At 38.3% G+C, this 25,357-nt stretch overlaps 1 protein-coding gene and 1 long non-coding RNA gene across 2 annotated transcripts in view; both read left to right on the top strand.

Moving 5' to 3' along the window:
* Positions 1-1,629: 1,629 nt before the first annotated feature.
* Positions 1,630-5,918, top strand: LOC114459028 (uncharacterized). The gene is made up of 3 exons (XR_003673191.1): positions 1,630-1,680; positions 5,271-5,390; positions 5,864-5,918. It is a non-coding gene; the product is annotated as an uncharacterized LOC114459028 (long non-coding RNA).
* Positions 5,919-6,120: 202 nt separating this feature from the next.
* The window catches only part of LOC114459022 (protein NLRC3-like), a gene marked incomplete at its 3' end in the record, with an annotated part of 94,130 nt that continues 74,893 nt past the window's right edge, over positions 6,121-25,357 (top strand). The window contains exon 1 of the mRNA XM_028441408.1: positions 6,121-6,263. Within this exon, the coding sequence (XP_028297209.1) occupies positions 6,152-6,263 (112 nt within the window). The remainder of the gene's footprint in view (positions 6,264-25,357) is intronic.

Genomic DNA, 25,357 nt, shown 5'->3' with positions numbered 1-25,357 from the left:
AGGTACACCATGGGACTACAGGGGGTACTAGAGAGAAAGAGAGAGTTAGAAATATAGACTCAGTGATGGTCTCTCCCCAGGCCTAAGATGACTGGAAATGATCAAAACTATAGACATAAATCTATTCAAGAGCCATGAAATCAGTGTTTTTCAACCTTGGGGTTGGGACCCTAAGTGAGGTCGCCTGAAATTTCTGAAACATTTTAATAGATTTTTGATTTTTTTTCATTCTTCTTCACAATCTTAAACAACTGTATTTATATTGTCGCGTGTCAAACTCAAGACTCAGGGGCCAAATCTGGCCCTTCAGAGCTTTCAATTTGGCCCGCAGGAGAAAATGAGGTCACACTTTACTTGACGTTTATATATAAAGGCTGAAATTACGCTCTTATTATTATGACTAGTGATGCACCAATCAGCTTTTTTCACCTCCGATATCGATATCTGGTGTTTCCTATTGGCCGATACCGATCTGATACATAAATTAATTACCAAAAAATGGTTTGTCTCATTGTGTAGAAAAGACTGGGATCCTGCTTTCATGCATCAGACTTGATTTAAACATGTCTTTTGTATTTATTTAGAATAAATAAATAAATAAATAACAGATATAAATGTACAAAGTTACTTGTTTATTTAATAACTATTCACCAGTACAACAATCTATAACCAATAGTTTCTCTAGCTTGGTCAAGCAACATGTAAGACATACAAAAATTAAATAACTGGTTCAGTCAGTGCAATTAACAATGTGAAATGCAATGAAAATGAATTAATGAAGGAACTGAAATTGAGAGAAAAAAACAGCTTAACTAGCTTGGTTGGTAGACATTAAAAATAAACAGAAATCTTCTCTTTAAAATGGTTTCGTGAAAAACAACTTCTCTAGCTTAGTAAATAAATATTATACAATCTGACTCCCAATACCACTGGTTCAGTCAGTGTAATTAAAAATGTAAATTTAAATACAAATATAATTTAAAAAAGCTGAAATTGAGGAACATTTAAAATGTAAAAATACATTTAAAAAAAGGGTAGCTTGTGTGTAACCGGAAGTGTGTAGCATTTAGCGTTAGCATCACAGTGTGTAGCATTTAGCGTTAGCATCACAGTGTGTAGCATTTAATGTTAGCATCACAGTGTGTAGCATTTAGCGTTAGCATCACAGTGTGTAGCATTTAGCGTTAGCATCAGAGCGTGTAGCATTTAGCGTTAGCATCACAGTGTGTAGCACTAACTCTCATCCAGTCAGTGTGCTGATAAACTTCAGAGCTCCAGATATTTGTTGTTAAACTCAGAGCTTTGACATCTTTTATCTTCTCTAATGTGTGTTTACACTCTTTACCATGATACTCAGGTAGCGCTGCCTGTCTCACACTCATATTTTCAGCTCATCATCTCATGACGTGGAGATGGATCAGGACACGGTGAAGGAACAACATGAGATCCAGACTGAAGATCAGAGGTGAGACCACGTCAGAGCTCAGCACTCACACCTCTGTACATCAGTGTTACACTGTGTGTGTGTGTGTGTGTGTGTGTGTGTGTGTGTGTGTGTGTGTGTTCAAGGACCAGGAAGCAGCTCACAACTGGACCTGGACCCAGCTGTGTGTCCTTTAGAAGTGACCGGTCCATGAGCAGACTCATTACCTTCAAAGGAGGTCCATCTACTGACCCACAGTGAGTCCACATAAAGAAGGTTGCTGGTTGTCTTCCTGATGGTCCAGGGCCTCATTTATTGATCCGTTCATAGAACTGGTTCTAAATACGTTCAGACCAATGAAATGTAGAATGTGCACCAGTACAAAAAGAATCAGTATTTATGAAGCGTGTGGACAGAGGTCGTACACACAGCAGTGTTGATTAATCCCACCTGTTCTAAAGCTAGCACACGTTCAGGCTCATTTACATTAAGACACGCCTCCAATTGACCATATATGGTAGCAGCATCCCTTTAACCCTCCTATTATTCTTGGGGTCAATTTGACCCCATTCACTGTTTGTCACTCAACAAATAATAGACTTTTTTTGCTTCATATTTCATGACTTTTTTTAATTTGATACAATTAATTAAACATAAGATAATCATGATGATATTTATTCATTGTGATGAACACATATTACACACATTGGTGTAAAACGTGTGTGTGTGTGTGACTTTACATCTCCACACATACAGAGTTGATACATGACATTGTAAAGTAAAACTGATATTTATTTTTTTCATTTTCAAACATGTGAAACCCCTCACACACAAAAAACAACCACAAAAACAATAAAACCATGAAGTAAAAAATAAATAAATAAAAACACTGTTAAAAGAGGAGTGAAACTTTCTAGTGAATAACTCCATAGGAATGTGTATGAACTGTGTATGAATGATGGTGGTGGTCAGAGGGGCCGTAGGCACCAAATGGTAGCCACACTTCTGTCAGTCTGCCCCAGGGCACCTGTGGCTACAATGTAGCTTACCACCACTAGTATGACTGGTGTGAATGAATAATGGTTTCTGTTCATGCTTTGAGTTTTTATTATTAATAGTATATATATTACAAAAAAGAAATAGAAATAAGTAAATAAATATGTCTATGAGAGAAGGGGGGGAGTGTCACCAACATCAATCACTATGGTTCATTGTGTGAGAGTTATGAATGTTCACCACACATTAGAAAATATTTAGATGAAATATTTTCCAGATCCACTAACTGTAAAAGTGAAAGTTTGTCCTGATGGTGGCGTTGCAGTAAAGGTCAAAAGTCATATCATCACCACAACCAATAGGTTCATACTCTAGCGCTCATTAATGTTGTCAGTAAATTAGAGAACATTTGAATGAGAACTATTCCAGATAAATAATTATAATGTGAAAGTTTGACCTGATGGTAGCGCTAGAGAACAGGTCAATGTTTCATTATCAAGGTTTATTATTTATGGATTCAACAAATAAACAAAGTGTCTGACACTAAAGCCTTATGCTACTAATCTAGATTATTATATCCTGGATTAATCTCTGTTAGCTTCAACTAACCAAACATTCCCTGTCAGAGAGAAGCTGTCCTATGGAGGTCGATAACAACACGCTAATTATAGCCAAGTGTTTTCAGTCTGGGTACGTGCACGTTCACATGAAAGGGGTGGAGCTTGCAGCGTCTGACCAATCACTACAATGGAGAAAACTGGCAGAGCTTTACAGGAGGAGGAGCTTATCATCTTATACTTGCTGTATGAAAGGAGCTTCTTTTTATAAATACAATCTGATTGATTGATTGATTGATTAATTAATTGATTGATTATATAGATATCATTAATTTATATCCATGATGACAGCGAAGAGCAACAGTAGTGCTGCGCACCAGGAAGCGGAGTTTTATACTCCCTCATATCTGATCCACAGGTCAGGTGTTGCTGAAGTTTAAAATGATGAATAATTAAAATTCATAATTCAGACTAAAAACAACACTGTTGTTACAGAAAATGCAGGAATGAAAGAACCCAGACAGGAATCTGCTGATTAATGTGTAAAAGTGACAGATTATTTATATTAATCCATTAGATGGAATATCACATTTAATGGATTAATATCATAAATAATCTCTTCTTTTTACGCATTCACAGAGTCAGCTGATAAAGACTGTGTCTAGATCTGTATGTGTGGACGAGTGAAGTCATGTATTAATTAATTAAATGAATATATGACTTCACCCGTCTTTGCATACTATCTGTCATACTGACTATAGATCAGTCTATCAGATATAAATCTATTTGTTTACGAAATGATGTCATCAGTAAATGAAAGGATTGCATCAATGTCTAAATATTCTCCTGTCAGCGTCAGATCAGATCCACACAGTGACGTGTTCACACATCACCTTTTATTGGATAGCTCGCTTTCTAAAAGATCTGATTGGTCAGGAGGCGGGACTTTATTACTTGCTAAGATCCTAGCCAGAGAAAAACCTGTTGCCAACCAGGCTAGCCATTCAGCATAAGTTACCATGGTGATTTAGCTCTGTAAGACTTTAGCGAGCTTAGTATTCCAGCACACACTGATTAAATCCTGGAAGTTAGCATTAGATAAGAGGTAATCTAGATGACTAACACACGCCCTAAAACTTTGTCAATGATTTTCTGAAAATCATTTTGTGGAGGTAAATATTCCTGGGGTCAGATTGACCCCAAGGGTAAAATGTGTTGGTGATATTTGAGGATAATAGGAGGTTAAGAATGTGTGAACAGACTTTTTCCAGTGGATTCTGACCAAAGCTATAAATGAAATCAAGAATCAACAAACAAACAAACATCCTGAACAAAGACTCACTTATTGATACGTGAACAATAATCATGTTTAAAATGTGAAATGTGTGACTTTTTAAAGAGAGCTGAGGGTCAGACTTCTCTAAAATATCTGTGTGATTCTGTGTTGTTTGAATGACTGCAGCATTACATCATCACATGATGAAGACACACTATTTCACTTTAAACACACACAGCCATCAGCCTTTTAGCACAACTATTGTGTGTGTTCACTGACGCTTCCTAAACGTGCACAGACCCAGGTGTAGTGCTGCTCCTGGGGGGTCCTCAGGTTGGTTAGGGGGGTCATTAGCCCCAGCTTCAGTACGTAACCGTATACCTCTATGACCCATAGAGATGTTGTAATAAATCATCAGAGGTTGATCAATCATTTCTAATCATTGTAACACTCACCAATGGAGGCTCAGACAGCAGCTGGATGTGCACTGGGATGGCTTTAGTGCACGTTGTCTGTCACTCCAACATTTACAATCACAGCATTAATCAGTCACTATATTTTGGGGGAGGAGCCACAGATCAGCTGCATCTTTAGACGTTCTCCTGTAGAGAGCACGGCTCTCCAAATCCTCCAATAGTTGACGATAAGCCATGTCAGCACATTCTAAGTGATCTTTTCAGCTTGTCCTGTCAACGCTGTGTTTATAACCTGTTACACCATTTACTCACACCATGTACTATATTATTATTAATAACTTATTAATTAGAGCAAACAGAACACATGAGGTTTGATATTGATGAACACTCAGAGACTCTCTGTTCTATCTGTAGTTTCACTGTATGGGGCCATTATTGTAACTAAAATATTTGTGCGCATATTACAATCCGTGTGTCTGTACCTTGTTCTGTGTGTGTAGAATATTAACGACCCACAGTGAGTCCACATAACGAAGATTGTTTGTTGTCTACCTGATGATCTGGGTTCTTCACACACTCAGCTCTGTATGTGTTTGAACCAGAACCAAGCCCAGACTAAGTGGACCAGGACCTGAACATGAACCCAGCTGTGTGTCCTTTAGAAGTACCAAGTCCATGTCCAGATTCATTAAATTCAAAGGTGGTCCATCTACTAACCCACGGTGAGTGAACATAAATAAGGGTGCTTGTTGTCTTCCTGATAGTCCAGGTTCTTCACACTCGACACTGATAAAGCACCAGTAAACATGAGTCAGCACTTTTGATGGACTATGTTTGTTATATGAAGTGGTGTTGATGTAAATCTCAGCAAACAGTGGAAGGTGAAAGAGAAAAGGCTTTGTAGGAATGGTCTCGAGTGTGTAGGTGAGTCTTAGACAGCGTGTGATCTTCAGATTTGTGAAGGATTGAATCCAAATAAAGCCTCAGTCCAACAGACTTGTTCTCCTGTTCAGTGGAAACATGCTAAGATGTTCCACACGTGAGCTGAGCTCCAAAGGCTGCTCCACACTCACTGCACTGTGGCTCTGCAGGACATCACCCACTGTTACTGATGTTCACATGATGTTAGCAGAGCTTCCTGTGCTTTCCTCCAGCTGCTCCTCAGCATGTCTGAGTGTCTGTGTCTTCTCCACAGCAGCTTGGAGGGTGTGGATGGTTCCTCTGGAGCTGAGCCTGACTCCATCTTTACGGTGTGTATGTCTACAAAGACACTAAACCTGTGTCAGCCTGTGATCAAACCACTGCACACACACACACACACACACACACACACACACACGATTAGACCAGGCCTTAAGTAATCGCCTTTAATGTGTTTGTGTTCCAGCTGCTGGAGGACAACATCATCAGCTTTGTTAAGGCTGAACTCAAACACATACAGAAGATTGTGGATGGAGATGATCCAGAGTACTCAGAGAGTCAGATGGAGGATGAAGATGAGGAGCAGAGGAGGAGCAGGGAGGCCTTTCTGAACATCACACTGTATTTCCTGAAGAGGATGAAGCAGGAGGAGCTGGATGAGCATCTGCAGAGCAGTAAGAGCATGTGAACATCTTCACTGTGAGGAACATCACATGAAGAACACAAAGCTGGCTTTTCTTTTTCAAACCATGATTCAATCAGTCACATTTAATCTGAGGAACCATCCAGACTGAGATCATCACACACTTTGATCGCCAATGTTCAAACCTGCTCTAACTTCTCCACTCTAATATTAAGTTTGTCTTCATTCAGGAACAAAAGCTCCTCGATACCAACGTGAGTTGAAGTCCAAGCTGAAGAAGAAGTTCCAGTGTGTGTCTGAGGGCGTGGCTAAAGCAGGAAGTCCAACCCTCCTGAAGGAGATCTTCACAGAGCTCTACATCACAGAGGGAGGGAGTGGAGAGGTCAACCAGGAACATGAGGTCATGCAGATAGAAACAGCATCCAGGAGATCAGACACAGCAGAAAGAGCCATCACACTAGAAGAGCTCTTTAAAGCCCCTCCTGGAAGACCTCGACCAATCAGGACAGTGATGACAAAGGGCGTGGCTGGCATTGGGAAAACACTCTTAACACACAAGTTCACTGTGGACTGGGCTGAAGATAAAGCTCAGCAGGAGGTCCACTACACATTCCCACTGACCTTCAGAGAGCTGAACGTGCTGAGGGGGAGGAGCTTCAGCTTGGTGGGACTTGTTGATCACTTCTTCTCTGGAAGCAAGGAAGCAGGAATCTGCAGCTTCCAGGACTTCCTGGTTTTGTTCATCTTGGATGGTCTGGATGAGTGTCGGCTCCCTCTGGACTTCCTCAGCACTCAGACACTGACTGATGTCTCAGAGTCCACCTCAGTGGAGGTTCTGCTGATAAACCTCATCAGAGGAGAACTGCTTCCATCAGCTCGCCTCTGGATAACCACACGGCCTGCAGCAGCCAATCAAATCCCTCCTGAGTGTGTGAACATGGTGACAGAGGTCAGAGGGTTCACTGATCCTCAGAAGGAGGAGTACTTCAGGAGGAGGTCCACAGATGAGGAGCAGGTCAGCAGGATCATGTCCCACATCAGGACGTGTCGTAGCCTCCACATCATGTGCCACATCCCGCTCTTCTGCTGGATCACTGCTACAGTTCTGGAGGACATGCTGAAGAGCAGAGAGGAGGGAGAGCTGCCCAGGACTCTGACTCAGATCTACAGCCACTATGTGGTCCTTCAGAACAAAGTCAAGATGTTGAAGTTTGATGGTGGAGCTGCCACAGATCCACACTGGAGTCCACAGAGCAGGGAGATGATTCAGTCTCTGGGAAAACTGGCTTTTGAGCAGCTGCAGAAAGGAAAGCTGATCTTCTATGAGAGTGACCTGACAGAGTGTGGCATGGACCTCAGAACAGCCTCAGTGTGCTCAGGAGTGTTCACACAGGTCTTCAGAGAGGAGAGCAGCCTGTACCAGGACAAGGTGTTCACCTTCATCCACCTGAGCCTTCAGGAGTTTCTGGCTGCTCTTCACATCCATCAGACCTTCATCAGCTCTAAAGTCAACCTGCTGGAACATCAACCACAGAATAAGTCATGGATGCTTTTATTTCAAAAACTAATTCTGAACCTTTTCCATAGTGGAGGTCTGTCTGACTTAAACCTTCTCCATCAGAGTGCTGTGGATGAGGCCTTACAGAGTCCAAATGGACACTTGGACTTGTTCCTCCGTTTCCTGCTGGGTCTTTCACTGCCAACCAATCAGAGGCTCCTACAAGGCCTGCTGACACAAACAGGAATTGACTCACAGAACAATCAGAAAACAGTTAAATACATCAAGGAGAAGCTGAGTGAGAGTTTGTCCACAGAGAGAAGCATCAACCTGTTCCACTGTCTGAATGAAGTGAATGATCACTCTCTGCTGGAACAGATCCAACAGTCCATGAGATCAGGACGTCTCTCCACAGAGAAACTGTCTCCTGCTCAGTGGTCAGCTCTGGTCTTTATCTTACTGTCATCACAAGAGCATCTGGATGTCTTTGACCTGAAGAGATTCTCTCCTTCAGAGGAAGCTTTTATGAAGCTGCTCCCAGTGATCAAAGCCTCCAAGAAAGCTGAGTATGTGACTTTAGAAGAACATGTCTTTAATTATCTCACAGACAAACATCTGTAAGGTTTCCCTGATTCTTCATCAGGTTGACTTCCTGTGGTCTCTCAGAGAGAAGCTGTGCAGCTCTGTCCTCAGTCCTCAGCTCTCAGTCCTCCAGTGTGAAACATCTGGACCTGAGTAACAATGATCTGCAGGATTCAGGAGTGAAGCTGCTGTGTGAAGGACTGAAGAGTCCTCACTGTAAACTGGACTATCTCAGGTCAGTGGATCACATGTTCCATCAACATTGTCCTGTTCCTCGTCTCCTCACTTGTTTCCTGAGTTGTGGATGTTTTTCTGAATCCAGTCTGTCAGGTTGTGTCATCACAGAGGTGGGCGGGGCTTCTCTGGCAGCAGCTTTGAGCTCCAACTCCTCCAGTGTGAGAGAGCTGGACCTGAGCTACAACCATCCAGGAGACTCAGCAGTGAAGCTGCTCTCTCAGAGACTGAACACTCTGAGGTGAGACACATCACGGCAGCTCATCACATGTTCACATCAATCCCCATCACATGTGTGACAGAGAGCTGTATCAGAGGAATGTGATGAAGGTGTGAGAGGTGGGACACTAAAGGTGGAGGAGTAGGACAGGTTAGAGGGATGAAGGACAGAAATAAGAAGGGAGTGAGGAGTGAGGAGAGGCTGATGGAGAACTATGAGGAGCTGATGAAGGAATGAGAGAGAAGATCAGAGGAGGTGGAACCAATCAGTGAGGATTGTGTTCATATAAAAATATAAATATATCTTATGAAATTATATTTTAATATTTTCTCTGACACAAAATTAGGGATGGATAAATTACTGCCCGAATACTTAAATAAATGATTGCATTTCCAATGTGAATGTTACTAACCACTAAAAATCAAACCAATGTTTCAAATATTCAATCAATTAAAGGTAGAGTAGGGGAATTTTTCATGATACACTTTTTAAGTTTTTTGTTCAAATTTTCTTAATTTTCTGACAGAAATTGAGATCTTATGTTCTCTGAAAAAGGAACAAATACAATCCATCATGTGTAGCAGCTGTAAACCTGTAAAAACTTTAACCAATGAAAAAATATGGTTAGTTTTTTTTATTAACCAATCACGTCCCTCTGTCTCCCTGCTCGTTCTCCACCCCTCGCGTGCACAAGCCCACACTCAAAGTACGTCATTGGTGACAGACTTAAAACAGAGTTTTTGATCATGTTTTTTTAACATACAGTATATAATGATAAAGTTTAGTGTTTACTTACTGCTGAATGAGACGACGTAGTTTCTACACAATACAATCGATGAGCTTAGATCCACTTCTGCAGCAGCAGTGCTAATGCATGTGAGTGAGACAGAGCACAGAGGGGAGGGGGGTAAGCTACATTCAAAATCATGCTAGCTTTCAAAAATCACCTACCCTGCCTTTGAAATATGAAAATATTTATTTCATTATTACATTCCAACAATGCATAATATAAAATAAAATAATACAATGTTTAACTTGACCTACTCATACAATTATTAAAACAGAAATATGTATGTATTTAAAATGTTTTAAATCTATTTCAAACTGTAGACTTATGTTACAAATATCATTTTTTAACAATTGTTAGTTTTTGAGCTAACTCTGGTGTTCAGTACCTGAGATTTCATACAGAGAGACATAGTCAGAGGTTTTGCTGAAACAATCAATCAATTTATTAGAGATGAACAGAAAATGAATCAACAAATCATAACAAGTCAATAGAAAAACAGACACTCATCTAAAACACAGCTGTGGTCCTCAGGGTCTGCTCACTCCCTGGGACCCAAACATAGATTTATCAGTGTTTTTATATATTTAAAAATCATATGATCAGCACCTTGTAATTAGTTAAAGATGTCATTTACTCGTGATTTAAAGCAATACAAATTATGTTTAAGATTTATTGATTTATTCATTATTATTGATCATTAGATCAGATGTTCTAAAACTGTTTGTCCTTGTCCTGAAAATGACAGCTAACAAGTTGACCTGATTATATTTTATGAATAGATTTATTGAGTATAAAGATATATAATTATAGTATTACACACAAAAAGAAACCATGAATAATAATCCATTCTAACATTTCCTCTCTTCACACTGTTTAACAGTGTGACTATAAAAAATTATGAATAAGACAAAATATTTAATTCAGACTGTTTTAATATTTTATATTAACATTATTTGAAAATTATAATATCAGGTTACTTAAAGTAAGCTTGTTAATTTATTTTATTTTTCCTTCAATTTTATTTCAAGTTATATTCCTATTTTGTTTACCATTGTTAGAGTGGGCCAAAAACTTTTATTTAACTTTATTACATTTATTTGGATTTACTGTTAGACTATGTTTTAATATAAGAAAAAAGTTATAAGTAGAACAGAACAAAATACAAACATGATTTGTGTTTAAATTGAATATACATAGTAAACTTGAAATAAGCCACTTATATTTATCTGTACAAACAATAACTGAATACATGCTCATCAAAATCAATCTTATAAAACATCACATGATTACAAAAGGTGTTTTAAGATTTATTCAATACATATTTTATAATTTCTTTATTACATACAACCACATAGTGTGGTGAGTCTATGATTGCTATGTAGTGTGTGTGTATTTTATTTTAATATCACTTCTCTTTCCATGTGAATGTGAAAACCCACAGCAGGAACCTTAACTGATTGATTGATTGATTCTTATTTCTTAGTGAGGAAAAATACATTCACGGTCCTGCCTGCCCACAGCGACCAATCAGGAAATGACTTTCAGAAATTAATATCAATCTTTATCAAATTTATATGGAAGCTTTTGAAGCACAAACAACAAAAACATGTGATCACCCTCTAATATAAACTGAGCAGAAATAATCTATCAATATAATATAGAAACTTTTGTTGAATAAAAATCTACTGAAGCACAGTGATATCGCTTACTCATTTAAATTACAATTATATGAATCCATATTAGTTAATTAGCGTTATTCTATCAGCTGTTCTATTTCCTAACTGAGCAGGTGATTTGTTTCAGATTATTTTAATTTATATTTAAAGTATTTTATCATTGCCCTCTCTTGTAACTTATTATATTTATTAAAGATAAATAAATCATAATTAAAAATAGACTAAATCAAATACTTATCCAATGGTTTCTGTTCTCAGCTGGTGATGTCTGTATCCTGTGAACAAAAAACTACATTTACATACATTTCAAAGGTTGATTATGATTTTTTAAATATTTCAAGTATAAATTTCTATCTAGTTTTATCCATGTCTACATATGTATTTATCTATCTGAGGATATAAATACACATAAGGGTTTTAGTTGTGAGATTTTTAGAACATAAAGAGAGGAAAATGACAATATTTTACACAGTTGTAACATAATATTCAAACTGACAGAGATTATTAAAGAAGTGAATAAAAAAGTAAGAAAATAACTCAAAGAACTGAAAAGTAAATCAAATCATTAGAATAAAACAGTAATTAGAACAAAACAGAAATGTAACCAGGTGTTATGTTAATTTATGCCTCTACTAATATTTATATAGTTTACAAAGAAACAGATTTTTGATTGTATTTATGTCTTTATTATCTCTCTAAAGAGTCGTAGTTAAATCTATAGACCACGTACCATGTACAGTTCAGCCCCCCCACCTTTGATTAGACGTTTTAGGTGGTGAGGTTGTTTTTATAACCTCAGGTAATCAGCCACTGTTCTGCATTCTGGGCCAGGGTCTATACAGTATATATGATTCCTCAATATATGAAATAATGTTATCCATGTCTGTTATTAAGATCATTTGTTCATTTATTTTTAACTAAAAATATGACTTTTATTCAAGCTACAACTGTAAAGTGTTGGGGAGTGTTACAAAAAAATGAAGTCAATCAACTCTAATCATCAAGAGAAAGAAAACAGTATGAAATCTGTAAGTATGATATCCAAAAGTTATTCTAATTGTCATTTCAAAAATATCAACGTATGATCAACAAGAAAAAGTTTTTAGTAATTCCTTAAAAAAAAAGATCCTACCCCATCTTAAATTATAAATATTTAAAGAATTAAACAAAAACTGGTATGTGTGTAAGTCTGTATATATATGTGTATGTATGTGTGTATGTATATATGTGTGCAAACAGCTATCCTTCTATCACATGATCACTCACTCAAAGACACGCCCTGGTACATTTTTCACTCACAACACGTTTCTCTCAGTTATACATAAAGTGTCATCATCCATCAATCAATCACTCTATGACACGCCCACTAGCACACTCACACTCACAACACGTTTCTCCCATACATACAGCATGACATCATCCTTATTCATTCACCCACACGTGTGTGTGTGTGTGTGTGTGTGTGTGTGTGTGTGTGTGTGTGTGTGTGTGTGTGTGTGTGTGTGTGTGTGTGTGTGTGTGTGTGTGTGTGTGTGTGTGTGTGTGTGTGTGTGTGTGTGTGTGTGTGTGTGTGTGTGTGTGTGTGTGTGTGTGTGTTGTTTCCATAATATATTATTTAATCAGTGTTTATGTGTTGTAATTATTCTGTTGTGTGTTTATTTTCTAGGTCAAACAATGTTATTTTTATATTCTTTCTGTATCAGTTGTGAACAAGTTGTGTTGTGTGTTATCTAATGTTCTTTCTACCAGTTCACTGCAGTTCACACAAGATATAGTTTCATAATCATTCATTTCATTCATGTCAAAAAGAGGAGAAATTCATTTCTGGTTCATCTATTAAAGCTGTTTTAATTTAATATATGTTGATTTGGACATTTCTGATTAAGATCAGAAAAACATTTGTTTGATGTGTGTTTTGTTTATTATTATTAAATAATGTAATAATGTGAAAGTTGTGACTTTTTAGGACATTAGTTATTTTAAATGAAATATTCAAAATCAAACTAAAACATAAATATTGTTGTGGTTCCTATTTTTTTTTCTTAGTCTTTATATATTTTAGGTTTATTAATAAAATAATTACTGGTTTATGGAGGAGATATTTTTATGTGAAACATTTTAAATCTAACTTTGAAACAAAGGCTGAAATTTTATTAAAAAAAAGTTTCTTAACCAAAATGTATTTTAGTTTATTTTCCTAATTTTATATTACAATTAAGTTTTTTATGTTCGTTCAATAATTACTATTTAATTTTATTTCATTAATGTATTAGTTTTTTAATTAAACATGAGACAAATTACAGAATTATTGGCATTATCTATAAAACCTTATGGGATTGAACATATAGTTTTGATTTAATGATTTCTAAACTGATGTGTTTCATGTTAACATACACCAGAAAACTATGAATATATGATGGTATTAATGTTTGTAAACACAGACAGATTAGATGTGATCAATACGTTAGATCACATGATCACATGAGTTCTGATTGGATTTCAGCCTAGGTGACCAAATAGTGTATATATACATATATATAATAGTGTATAGTTAAGATCAGAGGAGGTGGAACCAATCAGTGAGGATGAAGAGAGGAACACTTTGAAGGAGATGAAGAAGGTGAAGCTGTTGAAGACAAACCAGTAGAAACATGGAGAGCTTGATGGAGATGGCATCAGGTTTCTGAGCAGCACTTTGGACTCTTTAGGTGTGTAAATCACTGCCTGTGTTTGCTCCTGCAGGGCGGACCATGGAGGAGAGCAGAGGATCAAAGCTGGTGTGAGGAAGTGTAAGTGTGTGTGAGTGTTCATTCAAAGTGTCCTCATGAAGCTCTGAGTGAATGAACATGTCAGTGATACAGAGAGAATGAAGCATCACATGATCAACTGTTGTTTCTTTGTGTCTCATCAGATTTCTGTCACATTCACCTCGACACAAACTCCATCAACAGAAACCTCAGACTGTCTGACAACAACAGGACGGTGACATGTGTGGAGGAGGAGGAGCTTTATCCTGATCATCAGGACAGATTTGATCACTGTCAGGTTCTGTGTAGTACTGGTCTGACTGGTCGCTGTTACTGGGAGGTGGAGTGGAATAGAGATGTTTCTATAGCAGTGAGTTACAGAGGAATCAGAAGGAAAGGAAACAGTAATGATTGTTTGTTTGGATCTAATAATCAGTCCTGGAGTCTGAGATGTTACAGAGGTTTTTACATCTTCAGACACAATAACATAGACACACGTACCTCCTGTTCCTGTGGTTCCTCTGGTAGAGTAGGAGTGTATGTGGACTGTCCTGATGGACGTCTGTCCTTCTATAAAGTCTCCTCTGACTCTCTGACACTCATCCACACCGTCTGTACCTCCTTCAATGACACTCTGTATCCTGGGTTTGGGTTTTGGTACTATGGTTCCTCAGTGTCTCTGAGTCCTCTGTGAGACAGACAGACAGACAGCTACACAGACAAACAGACAGACAAACAGACACACTGTGACGGAGCAGGTCCGTCACTGACCGCGGGCAACAGCACACACACACACACACACACACACCTGGTCAACCTGCGTGAAGCTCAGAAAAGCCAGAAGACTTGGTATGACCAACAGGCTCGCCATCGAGAGTTCCAGTCAGGACAGAGGTTACTGCTACTCCTCCCTTCCTCAACCAGCAAACTCCTGGCAAAATGGCAAGGCCCCTATACCATTACACGGAAGATGGGTCCAGTCACCTGTGAGGTCCACCAACCAGAAAAAAAAGACAAAAACAGATATACCACGTAAACCTTCTAAAAGAGTGGATAGAACGACCAGACCAGTCCCTTGGGATGGCTATGCTGGTGAGGGAAGTAAACCTGGAAGACGAAGAGGATGTTGGTCTGTTACCTCCTGAACCGCCTGTTTCTCCAATTCTGGCTCATCTGACTCCAGTACAAGCTGACCAGCTTCTCCAAGTCTTCAAGCAGACTTCATCACTGTTTTCGGCCAGAACTGGAAAAACAACAGTGGTTGAGCATGTCATCCTCCTGAAGGAGGGCCAACCGATCCGCCAACGACCCTACCGTGTACCACAACATCTAGTGGCAAAGCTGCAACAAGAGGTGGAGGAGATGCTGAAGCTGGGTGTGATCGAGCAGACAAACGCCCAATGCCAAGAATTGATGACCTCCTGGAGAAGATTGGGGCAGCAAAATACATCACTACATTGGACTTGTGTAAAGGCTACTGGCAGGTTCCTCTGGAGAAGTCAAGCCGACCCTATACGGCATTTAGGACACCAGCTGGCCTTTTTCAATTTACAGTAATGCCATTTGGTCTCCATGGGGCACCAGCCACCTTCCAGAGATTAATGGATCGGGTTCTCCAGGAGTGTGGATACTGCAGTGCTGCGTACCTTGATGATGTTGTGATCTACAGCAACACATGGGAGGATCATGTTCAACATCTGGCACTGATCTTGGGAAAGATTAAGGAAGCTGGACTGACTCTTAATCCTTCTAAGTGTGAATGGGCACGTCAGGAAACACATTACCTTGGTTACCTACTAGGCCGAGGTGAGGTGCGACCACAAGTGGATAAGCTGGAAGCTATACAGAAGTGCTCTCGACCTCGGACTAAGAAGGGGGTACTGTCTTTCCTGGGGCTAGTTGGCTGGTACAGGAGGTTCGTGTCACAATTTGCAACCATTGCTGCACCACTCACAGCGCTCACGAGTAAAGATCAGAAAAACCCGGTGACCTGGTCTAAGGACTGTGAAACGGCTTTCACCAAGTTGAAGACCTTGCTGTGTTCCTCACCTGTCCTGAAAAGTCCGGATTTTAACCAAAAGTTCCTGGTTCAAGTAGATGCATCAGCAGTGGGCCTTGGAGCGGTTTTGGCGCAAGGAGATCTTGGTAAAGAGCGTCCCATCCTGTATCTGAGTCGCAAACTACAGCCACGAGAAACCAGGTATTGCACTGTGGAAAAGGAGGGCTTGGCCATCAAGTGGGCATTGGAGAGCCTGCGATACTACCTGCTTGGAAGAGAGTTTGACCTGGAAACAGATCACCGTGCCCTTACCTGGATCAACTCAATGAAAGATCAAAACAGTCGCCTGACCCGATGGTATCTTTCTCTTCAGCCGTTCAAGTTCCTCATCCGACACCGATCAGGAAAGACGAATGTGGTGGCTGACTACCTGTCAAGGTTTCCGCACATCGGTAACCTCCCGGAAGAGAGGGATGATGTGACGGAGCAGGTCCGTCACTGACCGCGGGCAACAGCACACACACACACACACACACACACACACACACACACACACACACACACACACACACACACACACACACACACACACACACACACACACACACACACACACACACACACACACACACACACACGCAGCGCGGAACAGTGACAGCTCTAAAGCAGACACGTCATCCTCCAAACCTTTCCCTTCTGACAGCGGTTCTGTGTGCAGATAGTTAAATAACATAACCTCTCCTTCCTTCCCCAGTCATAGCGCAACCAAGGGTGCACACTTGGAAGCTCTAGTTGTTAAAATGCATACATTCAAAGCACTCTGACCTGCAGTCGTCCCATGTAGGGATGAGGAAACAGGGCACATTACTTCCGCCTTTTTTATAGTTTATTGATACCACTAAATGGTCACATGATGTGGGTAATTTAGATATCAATTATTCCTGTGGGGAAAATAAGTGTTATTTGGGGTTTTGATTGAATTTAAAATAGGTAATTAAAAAAACCTATAAATTAATGATGGGGATGACAATGTGTGGAATGGTTTATTTAGAAGAAACTATTCTTTGGGAAAAATAGATCATGAGATTGATGACGCCCAGTAGGAGGGGCTTTTACTTTAAATACAGGCTGCTATGGCCTAGTGTGGAGAGTTGGTTCTGGGTTACAGAGCAGGTAACACCAGGTGATGACAGAGTTGGTCTGATGAGTCACAGAAGGACTCTATTCAACTTGTTTTTTTTGTTTGTTTTTGTTTCATTGTATCTATTTTAAATAGTATTTTCTCATCATTGTTTTTTCCTGTGCTACACCTTTGGAGGCCGGCTGTAAATAAATTCAAGATCACTAAAATCTTCTGACTACGCCTGTGTTTTGCCCACTCTTTGGAGTGTTTTTGGGAGGACCCCACGACACACACACACACACACACACACACACACACACACACACACACACACACACACACACACACACACACACACACACACACACACACACACACACACACACACAGAAAGACACACACACACACACACACACACACACAGAAAGACAGACACTTTGACAAACAAGTGCACAGACAGACAGACACACCGACACACACAGCTACACAGACAAACAGACACACTGACAGACAGACACACACACACACAGTATACACAGACAGACAGACACACACACAGCTACACAGACAGACAGACACACACACAGCTACACAGACAGACAGACATACAGATAGACACAGACACACAGACAGACGCAGGCAGGCGGACACACAGACAGACAAACACAGCTACACAGACGGATAGACAGACAGAAAAAAAACAAACACACACAGACAGACAGACAGACAGAAAAAAAACAAACACACACAGACAGACAGACAGACAGAAAAAAAACACACACACACAGACAGACAGACAGACAAACACAGCTACACAGACAGACAGACAGAAAAAAAAAACAAACACACACACACACAGACAGACAGACAAACACAGCTACACAGACAGACAGACACAGACAGACAGACACACCGGCTGACAGACAGACACAGGCAGGCAGACAGACAGACACACAGAAAGAGAGACACATAGACAGACATGCAGACAGACAGACAAACAGAAAAAAAAAACACACACAGAGACAGACAGACAAACACAGCTACACAGTCAGACAGGCAGGCAGACAGACAGACACACAGAAAGACAGACACACACACACACAGACAGACACTTAGACAAACAAATATGTCTTCCTGAGCCAAGGAAGAGTGCGGACGTGTTTTTCAGAGCTCTCCGGGAATATTATACTCCCGTCTGATAACGCGACCTTGACTACCAGCGAGCAGCGACCAGCTGCATCTGAAGAGAGAGAAAACTGGGCCCAGAACATGCCTTCAACAAAAATGGAAGAAAACTTTAAGCTATTCAAAGAAGAGCTTAAAGAAATGATTAAGGACATGAGACAGGAGATGAGGCAGGATCTCATGACCTTAAGACAGGAACTATCTACGAAGATAGAGAACATGACGAATGCCCTGGGGAAATCATTGAAAATACTGGAGAATGATGTCAAGGTACTGAAAGAAGAAAATGTAAAGAATGCTGAAAAGATAAAAACGCTGGATGCGAGGGTTGAAGATCTAGAAAGAAAAGAAAGAGAAAAGGATGTCATCATCACGGGCCTAAAGATTAGGCCAAGGAGCTACGCCAGTGCAACAAGACAAACAGAGGATCCGACCATCGAAGACGAAAAATCGATTGAAGAACAGGTGATTGATTACCTGGACTCGAAAGGCATTGAAGTGAACCCAGACAACATCAACTACTGCCAGCTGCTGCCAAAACGCAAAGACACCAGAGATGTGAAAATTACATTCACCAACGTGAAATATAAAGCTGAAATAATGAGACAAGGAAGAAAACTTGTGGGAACGATGGTGTTTATGAACGAGAACCTGACGAAGCAGAATGCAAGTATCGCATGGAAAGCACGCCAACTGAAGAAAGGAGGAAAAATTGTGAAAAACTGGACCAGAGGCTGCAGGATTTACATCACACCCCCAGGAGGAGAAAATGGAAAACCCATTCTACTCCAAAGGATGGAAGACCTGGAAAAATACGAATGAGGTACCTAAAAGTCAAGAACACTGATAAAAATCATGGATATGGACAGAATCACTAAAAATCATCCACAACATCATCAACATCAACAACGGGAGATTAATCAAGTAGACGAAGTGGACCCAAACAACTTTTCACACTGGAAACAATACACGAACTGCCATTACTACACAGAGAATGAATTCAAAGTGGAAAATAAGAAGGAAAAAGGTCTGTCACTTGTTCACTGTAATTGTCGCAGTATGTATGCAAATTTTGAAGACATTAAGGATTACATGTCTACTTTGTATAGGTTTGACATAATAGCACTGTCAGAAACTTGGATGAATGAAAAAAAAGGCATGGATTTTATGATAAAAGGATATAAATTTGTCTATAAGAATAGATTACATAAGCCAGGAGGAGGGGTAGCACTATTCATAAAAGAAAATATAGAGATGGAGATTATAGAGTCTTTGAGTTTAACTGTGGAAGAAGTAATGGAATGTATAACAGTGAAAATTACAAGTCCAGAGGGACGTAAGATAATAATCTGCTGTTTGTATCGTGCACCTGACTGTAAAATAGACATATTTAATGAGAAACTAACCAAAATGATAGAAGAAATCAAAAATAAGAGATTACTGATATGTGGAGACTTCAATATAAACATTTTAAATCCTTTAAAAAATACACACATTGAAGACTTTACCAATTGCATGTACACAAATGGATTAAAACCTCTCATAACGCAACCAACCAGAATTAATAAACACAGCTCAACACTGATAGATAACATCTTCACAAACATACAAAACACAGATCTAAAGAGTGGTATATTAATAAATGACATCTCTGATCATTTACCAATATTTATGATACTAAACACAAAAGAGAAGAAGAACCGTGAAAATCATAACACATTGACATACAGAAGACTGGAAGGAGAAAAACAACTAGAAAACTTTAAACAACAGATAAAAAGAGAGACGTGGGAAAGTGTCTTCAAGGAAGGAGATGTAGATACAGCGTATGACACATTTACAGACACAATAACGACAATATACAATAAATGCTGCCCTTTGAAACAAATAACAACCAAAAGTAAAATAAACAATGTACCATGGATTAATAAGAAAATAGCCAATGTATGCAAAAAAAAAAAACATATTATATAAAAAATATATAACAGAAAAAACATTAAAAGCAGAAGTACGTTACAAAAAATACAGAAACAAAGTTAATAATTTACTAAGAGAAAAAAAAAGAGAATACTATGAAAAACAATTAAAAGAGAATAAAAACAAAAACAAAAAATTGTGGGAAATAATAAACACCATAACCATGCCCAAATGCAAAGAAAATAATGCAGACCATTTTATAATAAACAATGTAAAAGAATACAATAAAAACATAATAGCACAAGAACTCAACAGTTTTTTCATAAATACTGGAAAAGACATAGAGAAAGGGATTAATAAACACCCAACACTTAAATGGAACCATTTTGACAATGAGAAGAAAGACATTGATAAGTACCTTGTACTCGAAGAAGTAACAGAAGCAGAGGTGGACAGAATAATCACTACCTGTACTTCAAAAAAATCCAGAGACATTAATAATCTAACTATGAGTCTAATAAAAACCATAACAGCTGAAATAACCCCGCCATTAACACATATAAGTAATCTATCATTCAAGAATGGGGTTTTCCCAGAAAAAATGAAAATTGCAAAAATCAGACCGATTTACAAGGGTGGAGAAAAATGGAATTTCACTAATTATCGACCTATATCAATATTACCACAATTATCAAAAATTCTGGAAAAACTGTTTATGAACAGACTCGACAAATTTATAGAAGACAATAATATACTACATGAAGGACAATATGGATTTAGAAAAGGACGTTCAACAGCAATGGCTATAATTGACATCACGGAGAATATAAGAGAAGCATTAGAAAAAAAACTATTTGTATTCGGAATTTTTCTGGACCTAAAAAAAGCCTTTGACACAATTAATCATGATATTCTTGAACAAAAACTTCAAAATTACGGAATAAAGTACAACGCCTTAAAATGGATTAAAAGCTATATGACAAATAGGAGACAATATGTTGACTTTGAAGAACACACATCAAAATGCCAAACCATACAATGTGGTGTGCCACAAGACATTAAAACTCTAATAGAGTCAACAAATGAAGAACTATCAAAAATTCAAACTTGGTTAGGTGTAAATAAACTAGCCCTAAACGTCAGTAAAACAAAATTCATTAATTTCGGAAAGAGAAAAAAAACGGGAGATATAAGACAAACTAAACAAGGAAATAATAGAACAAGTAAAAGAATATAGGGTACTAGGAGTGTGGATGGACGACAAGCTGACCTGGAAAAAACATATACAAATAGTTGAAAACAAAGTTGCCAAAAGCAGTTACATCCTATGGAAGCTTCAACAAATCCTACATACCAAATCACTTAAAACAATCTATTCTTCACTCATAGCATCGCACTTAAATTACTGCTCCGAAATATGGGGTAATAACTACAAAACGTATCTTGAACCACTATTGAAACTACAAAAAAAAGCTATAAGAATTTTACATAAAGCATCACACAACGCACACACAAACAAATTATTTGAGAAGGCAAAATACCTAAAACTGCAAGAAATAATACACTACAACACACAAATACACGCATTTAGGGCTTCATCAAAAATACTACCACATCGAATACAAAAACGTTTCACATACAATCAAAATTCCTATGAATTCAGACATAATAATGTGTTTAGACCAAACAGGGTCATATCAAACGTTGGCAAACATAGTACTGTGTATAGAGCCATGAACCTCTGGAATAGCCTTGACGCAGAGACACAACAGTCCATTAATCTGAAACGATTTAAGGAGAAAACGAGGAGTACATTTCTACATGCATACAGATCTCAAGTCAACTCTTCATTGAACTCTACAGCGACGACATGGAACTCATCAACTGGTCATTAAGCGCCATTGACAAAATTTTCTCAACAAGGCAATTGGATGGGGGTATGTGTATGTGCATGTGCCTTCCGGATGGATCGTAAGCTGAGGCGACTTTCAGAAGATATGAAGGTACTCCGAAAGAAGAAGAACTTTTCGTTTGGAGAGTTGGAGGAACGTAAACAACGACTGGAAAAGAAAGCCCGAAAAGATATGGAGAAAAAGGACAGTGAAGAGGAGTAACAACAGGAACAATGACTGCTGACGAGAACACATCACATAAAAAAGGACAAAAAAAAAAAAAAAAAAAAAAAAAAAAAGGGAAGAAACGAGGTTGGATGTAAAATTATCTGTGTTCAAATCAGGGGACGGATCTGGATAAGCATAATGCTTTTTTCCGTCGCCCTTTCCGGCATGCAAAAGGACAAAAAACATAAAAAAAAAATAAAAAAAACACCAATGATGTGATTTTGCTCTGAATGTCAAATGAATTTCTGTGAATGCAACCATGTCGGAAATGAACTGAATAAATAAAAAAAAATAAATGTCCTTGTTAACGGGAGCTCAGCGCTCTTACAGGGAGCTCCCAGTAACAACGATGTGACCGACACATAAGACAGGGCTAAGCGCTAATGCTAACCACTTCATAAAGGAAGAGACTATAGTAAAAACTACACATCTTACTGTCATTAAACCACAGAGAGCCACAGATTTATTAATGTCAGATTTAACACTTTTATGGAAGGAAAAAAGCTCACCTCACACGTATGAAATAAATTTTGGCATAAAACTACTGTCACTATTCATCCGTCCCAACTTGAAACGCAATGTTTTTAATTATATTTCACGTGTGACTGAGAAAGCTGGTCCCATTAGACCAGGGATGGGCAAACTTTTTGGCTCAGGGGTCACATGGACTTTTAAAAATTGATACATACATACATTCTTCTTCTTCTTGTCTTAAGAAAATTTTTTATAAAATTTCATAACAAATCAACCATATGCGTTACAGATTTGCAACTTTCACCCAAATTGATCCCCAATTCTAAAGAAAGGTTTGTACATTTAAGGAGAGACAGGCCTGTTAGTAGAGCAGTGCTTCTCACAGTGTGTGGTAGAGAATGGAGACATGACAGGTTGACATTTTCCATTTCATGTCAATCTTCTTAAAAACCCTTTCTTCATCAGCAATAAAGATCATTACTAGGCAAATTTAGAATCCTAAAATGTATCAGAAATTAAAAGATAATTTAATTAAGACTACATTAGATATGTGACTGGGATCAAAATGTAACGTGGAACTAAAATACAAACATAATTATTTACGTCAGCATATGAAGTGAAGAAGAACCAGAAACAAACTTTTATTAGCTGATTTAAAACATTTATTTACTTTTTTGTTTTCTTAAACTTTTTGGCACATATTGCAAACAAAGTGTTGTTGTTTCCTGAATATTTGTTTTTTTATGCAGGTAAATTATTTCATTTAGTTTTTCAGTTTTGATTTAATTATGAAATATACTTGCATTATGAAACATGATGATACTTATTCCCTGTTTGTTCATTTATACTTGTACTGAATTTATTTCTTTTTTTTTTTGGTTTTCTACTGCACTTTTTACATTTGTTTTTTTGGGTTTTTTTTTTTAATTTAGATAATGATTTTAATTTAGTTTTTGATTTGTTATGAAATATTATATTACTTGTTCCCTGTTGGTTCAACACATTTTAACATGTGTTATTTGTCAGGATTATTTGGGGGGCAATGGGCACAGGTGGGACTTGAAAGTTCACATAACACACACACACAATATATATATAAACACATATAAAGATGTATGAGAGTAGCATTAATGTCACTATATTTACCCTCAGGGATCAATGGTTTACTGAATCTGATCAGGTTTATTGATCAAATTAATTTAAATTAACCTAATTTAAATGATCCTGATGACATCATTCCGGACCGTAATGATTAAACAAAGCTAAATGTGCAAACATCACGTGTAAGAAGTATTTTTTCACCACTAGGGGTCAGAATATTTTACAGTATCAGAAGTTATCAATAATCTGTGATGTTTCATACTCTACAATCACTGGTATTGATGGTCTACAACAGAACAACAGAACAACTTTATCCAGATGTTCTGTAGCTCTGATGAGATGTTTAAACACTGAGCAGGTGAAGCTGATTAAAGCTGAGTCATGTTTTCACAGAGCACAGCAGCGTTACAAACAAACAGAGCTTTATAGACACATTAAAGTTAAACAGGCACTGGTGTCTCTGATTTAGGAGTCAGTGATGATTTGTGTAGTTTTTTACCAGGTTAGACGGTGTTTGAAACAGACAAGGATGAGAGTGAGAAGAACATTTCCACATAAATAAACATCCTTTCCCTCACGGCAGGGCCAGATTAACACCGCTGTACCCTGGGCAACAATATTCAAGGGCCCCATCATCACGACCCCAGGATTACTATAATATGGCAAAAGAATAAATAAATTCCAGTAATATACATACATTTACTCACTACACCAATATCTAACTGTCATCATGTGCATTATGACGTACAGATGTGCAAATGCTCATAGAAATACAAATGTACCACTATGTCATCTATCAAAGCCCCTCACTCACATATGATGCTATGAAAATAAAACACATCAACATCAGTTTAATCTGGCAAAACATAAACATCTGGAAACCTGACAATTTCTCTCAAAGAAATGCTGATCTGGCAAAATACACTGGAGTGAAAAAATGACCTATATTCAGTTTATGCTTCTTTATATGTTCTGTGTTTCTGATCTCCTTCTCCTTTTTTAGTTTCTGTTTAGTGCTCCCACTGAGCTGCCTCTACATGTTTGTATTTTTTAGTTGTGTAGATCAGTGGTTCCCAGACTTTTAGTGCCCATGGTACACCAACGAACAAGTATAAATCTGTAGCCACACCTATTGTGTAAAATAGCCTTTACAACACGTGTTATCACTCATATCATGTACAATATCTGTAAATATGCATCATTATTTATGAAAGCCAAATAAAAAAACAATAATTAAACAAATAATGTTTGGTTAGGCATAGATCTTCTAATAATTACATTTCAAAGGTTTTAGGCCAAACTTGTAAAACCAGTGGAGGATCGTTTAAAGATAACAATGAGGCAGTGGACTGACCTTGGCGTAGCGTAGACTTCCAGGCCTCTATGCGTGAACGCTGTACTGCAGGATGCGTTCACAGATGTTGTCCACGGCCTCAGTCAAACGGGTCTCCCTAAACAT

This window comes from Gouania willdenowi, unplaced genomic scaffold, assembly GCF_900634775.1.
Source record: "Gouania willdenowi unplaced genomic scaffold, fGouWil2.1 scaffold_234_arrow_ctg1, whole genome shotgun sequence".
NCBI lineage: Eukaryota > Metazoa > Chordata > Actinopteri > Blenniiformes > Gobiesocidae > Gouania > Gouania willdenowi.
This window is presented reverse-complemented; position numbering and strand designations above follow the sequence as displayed.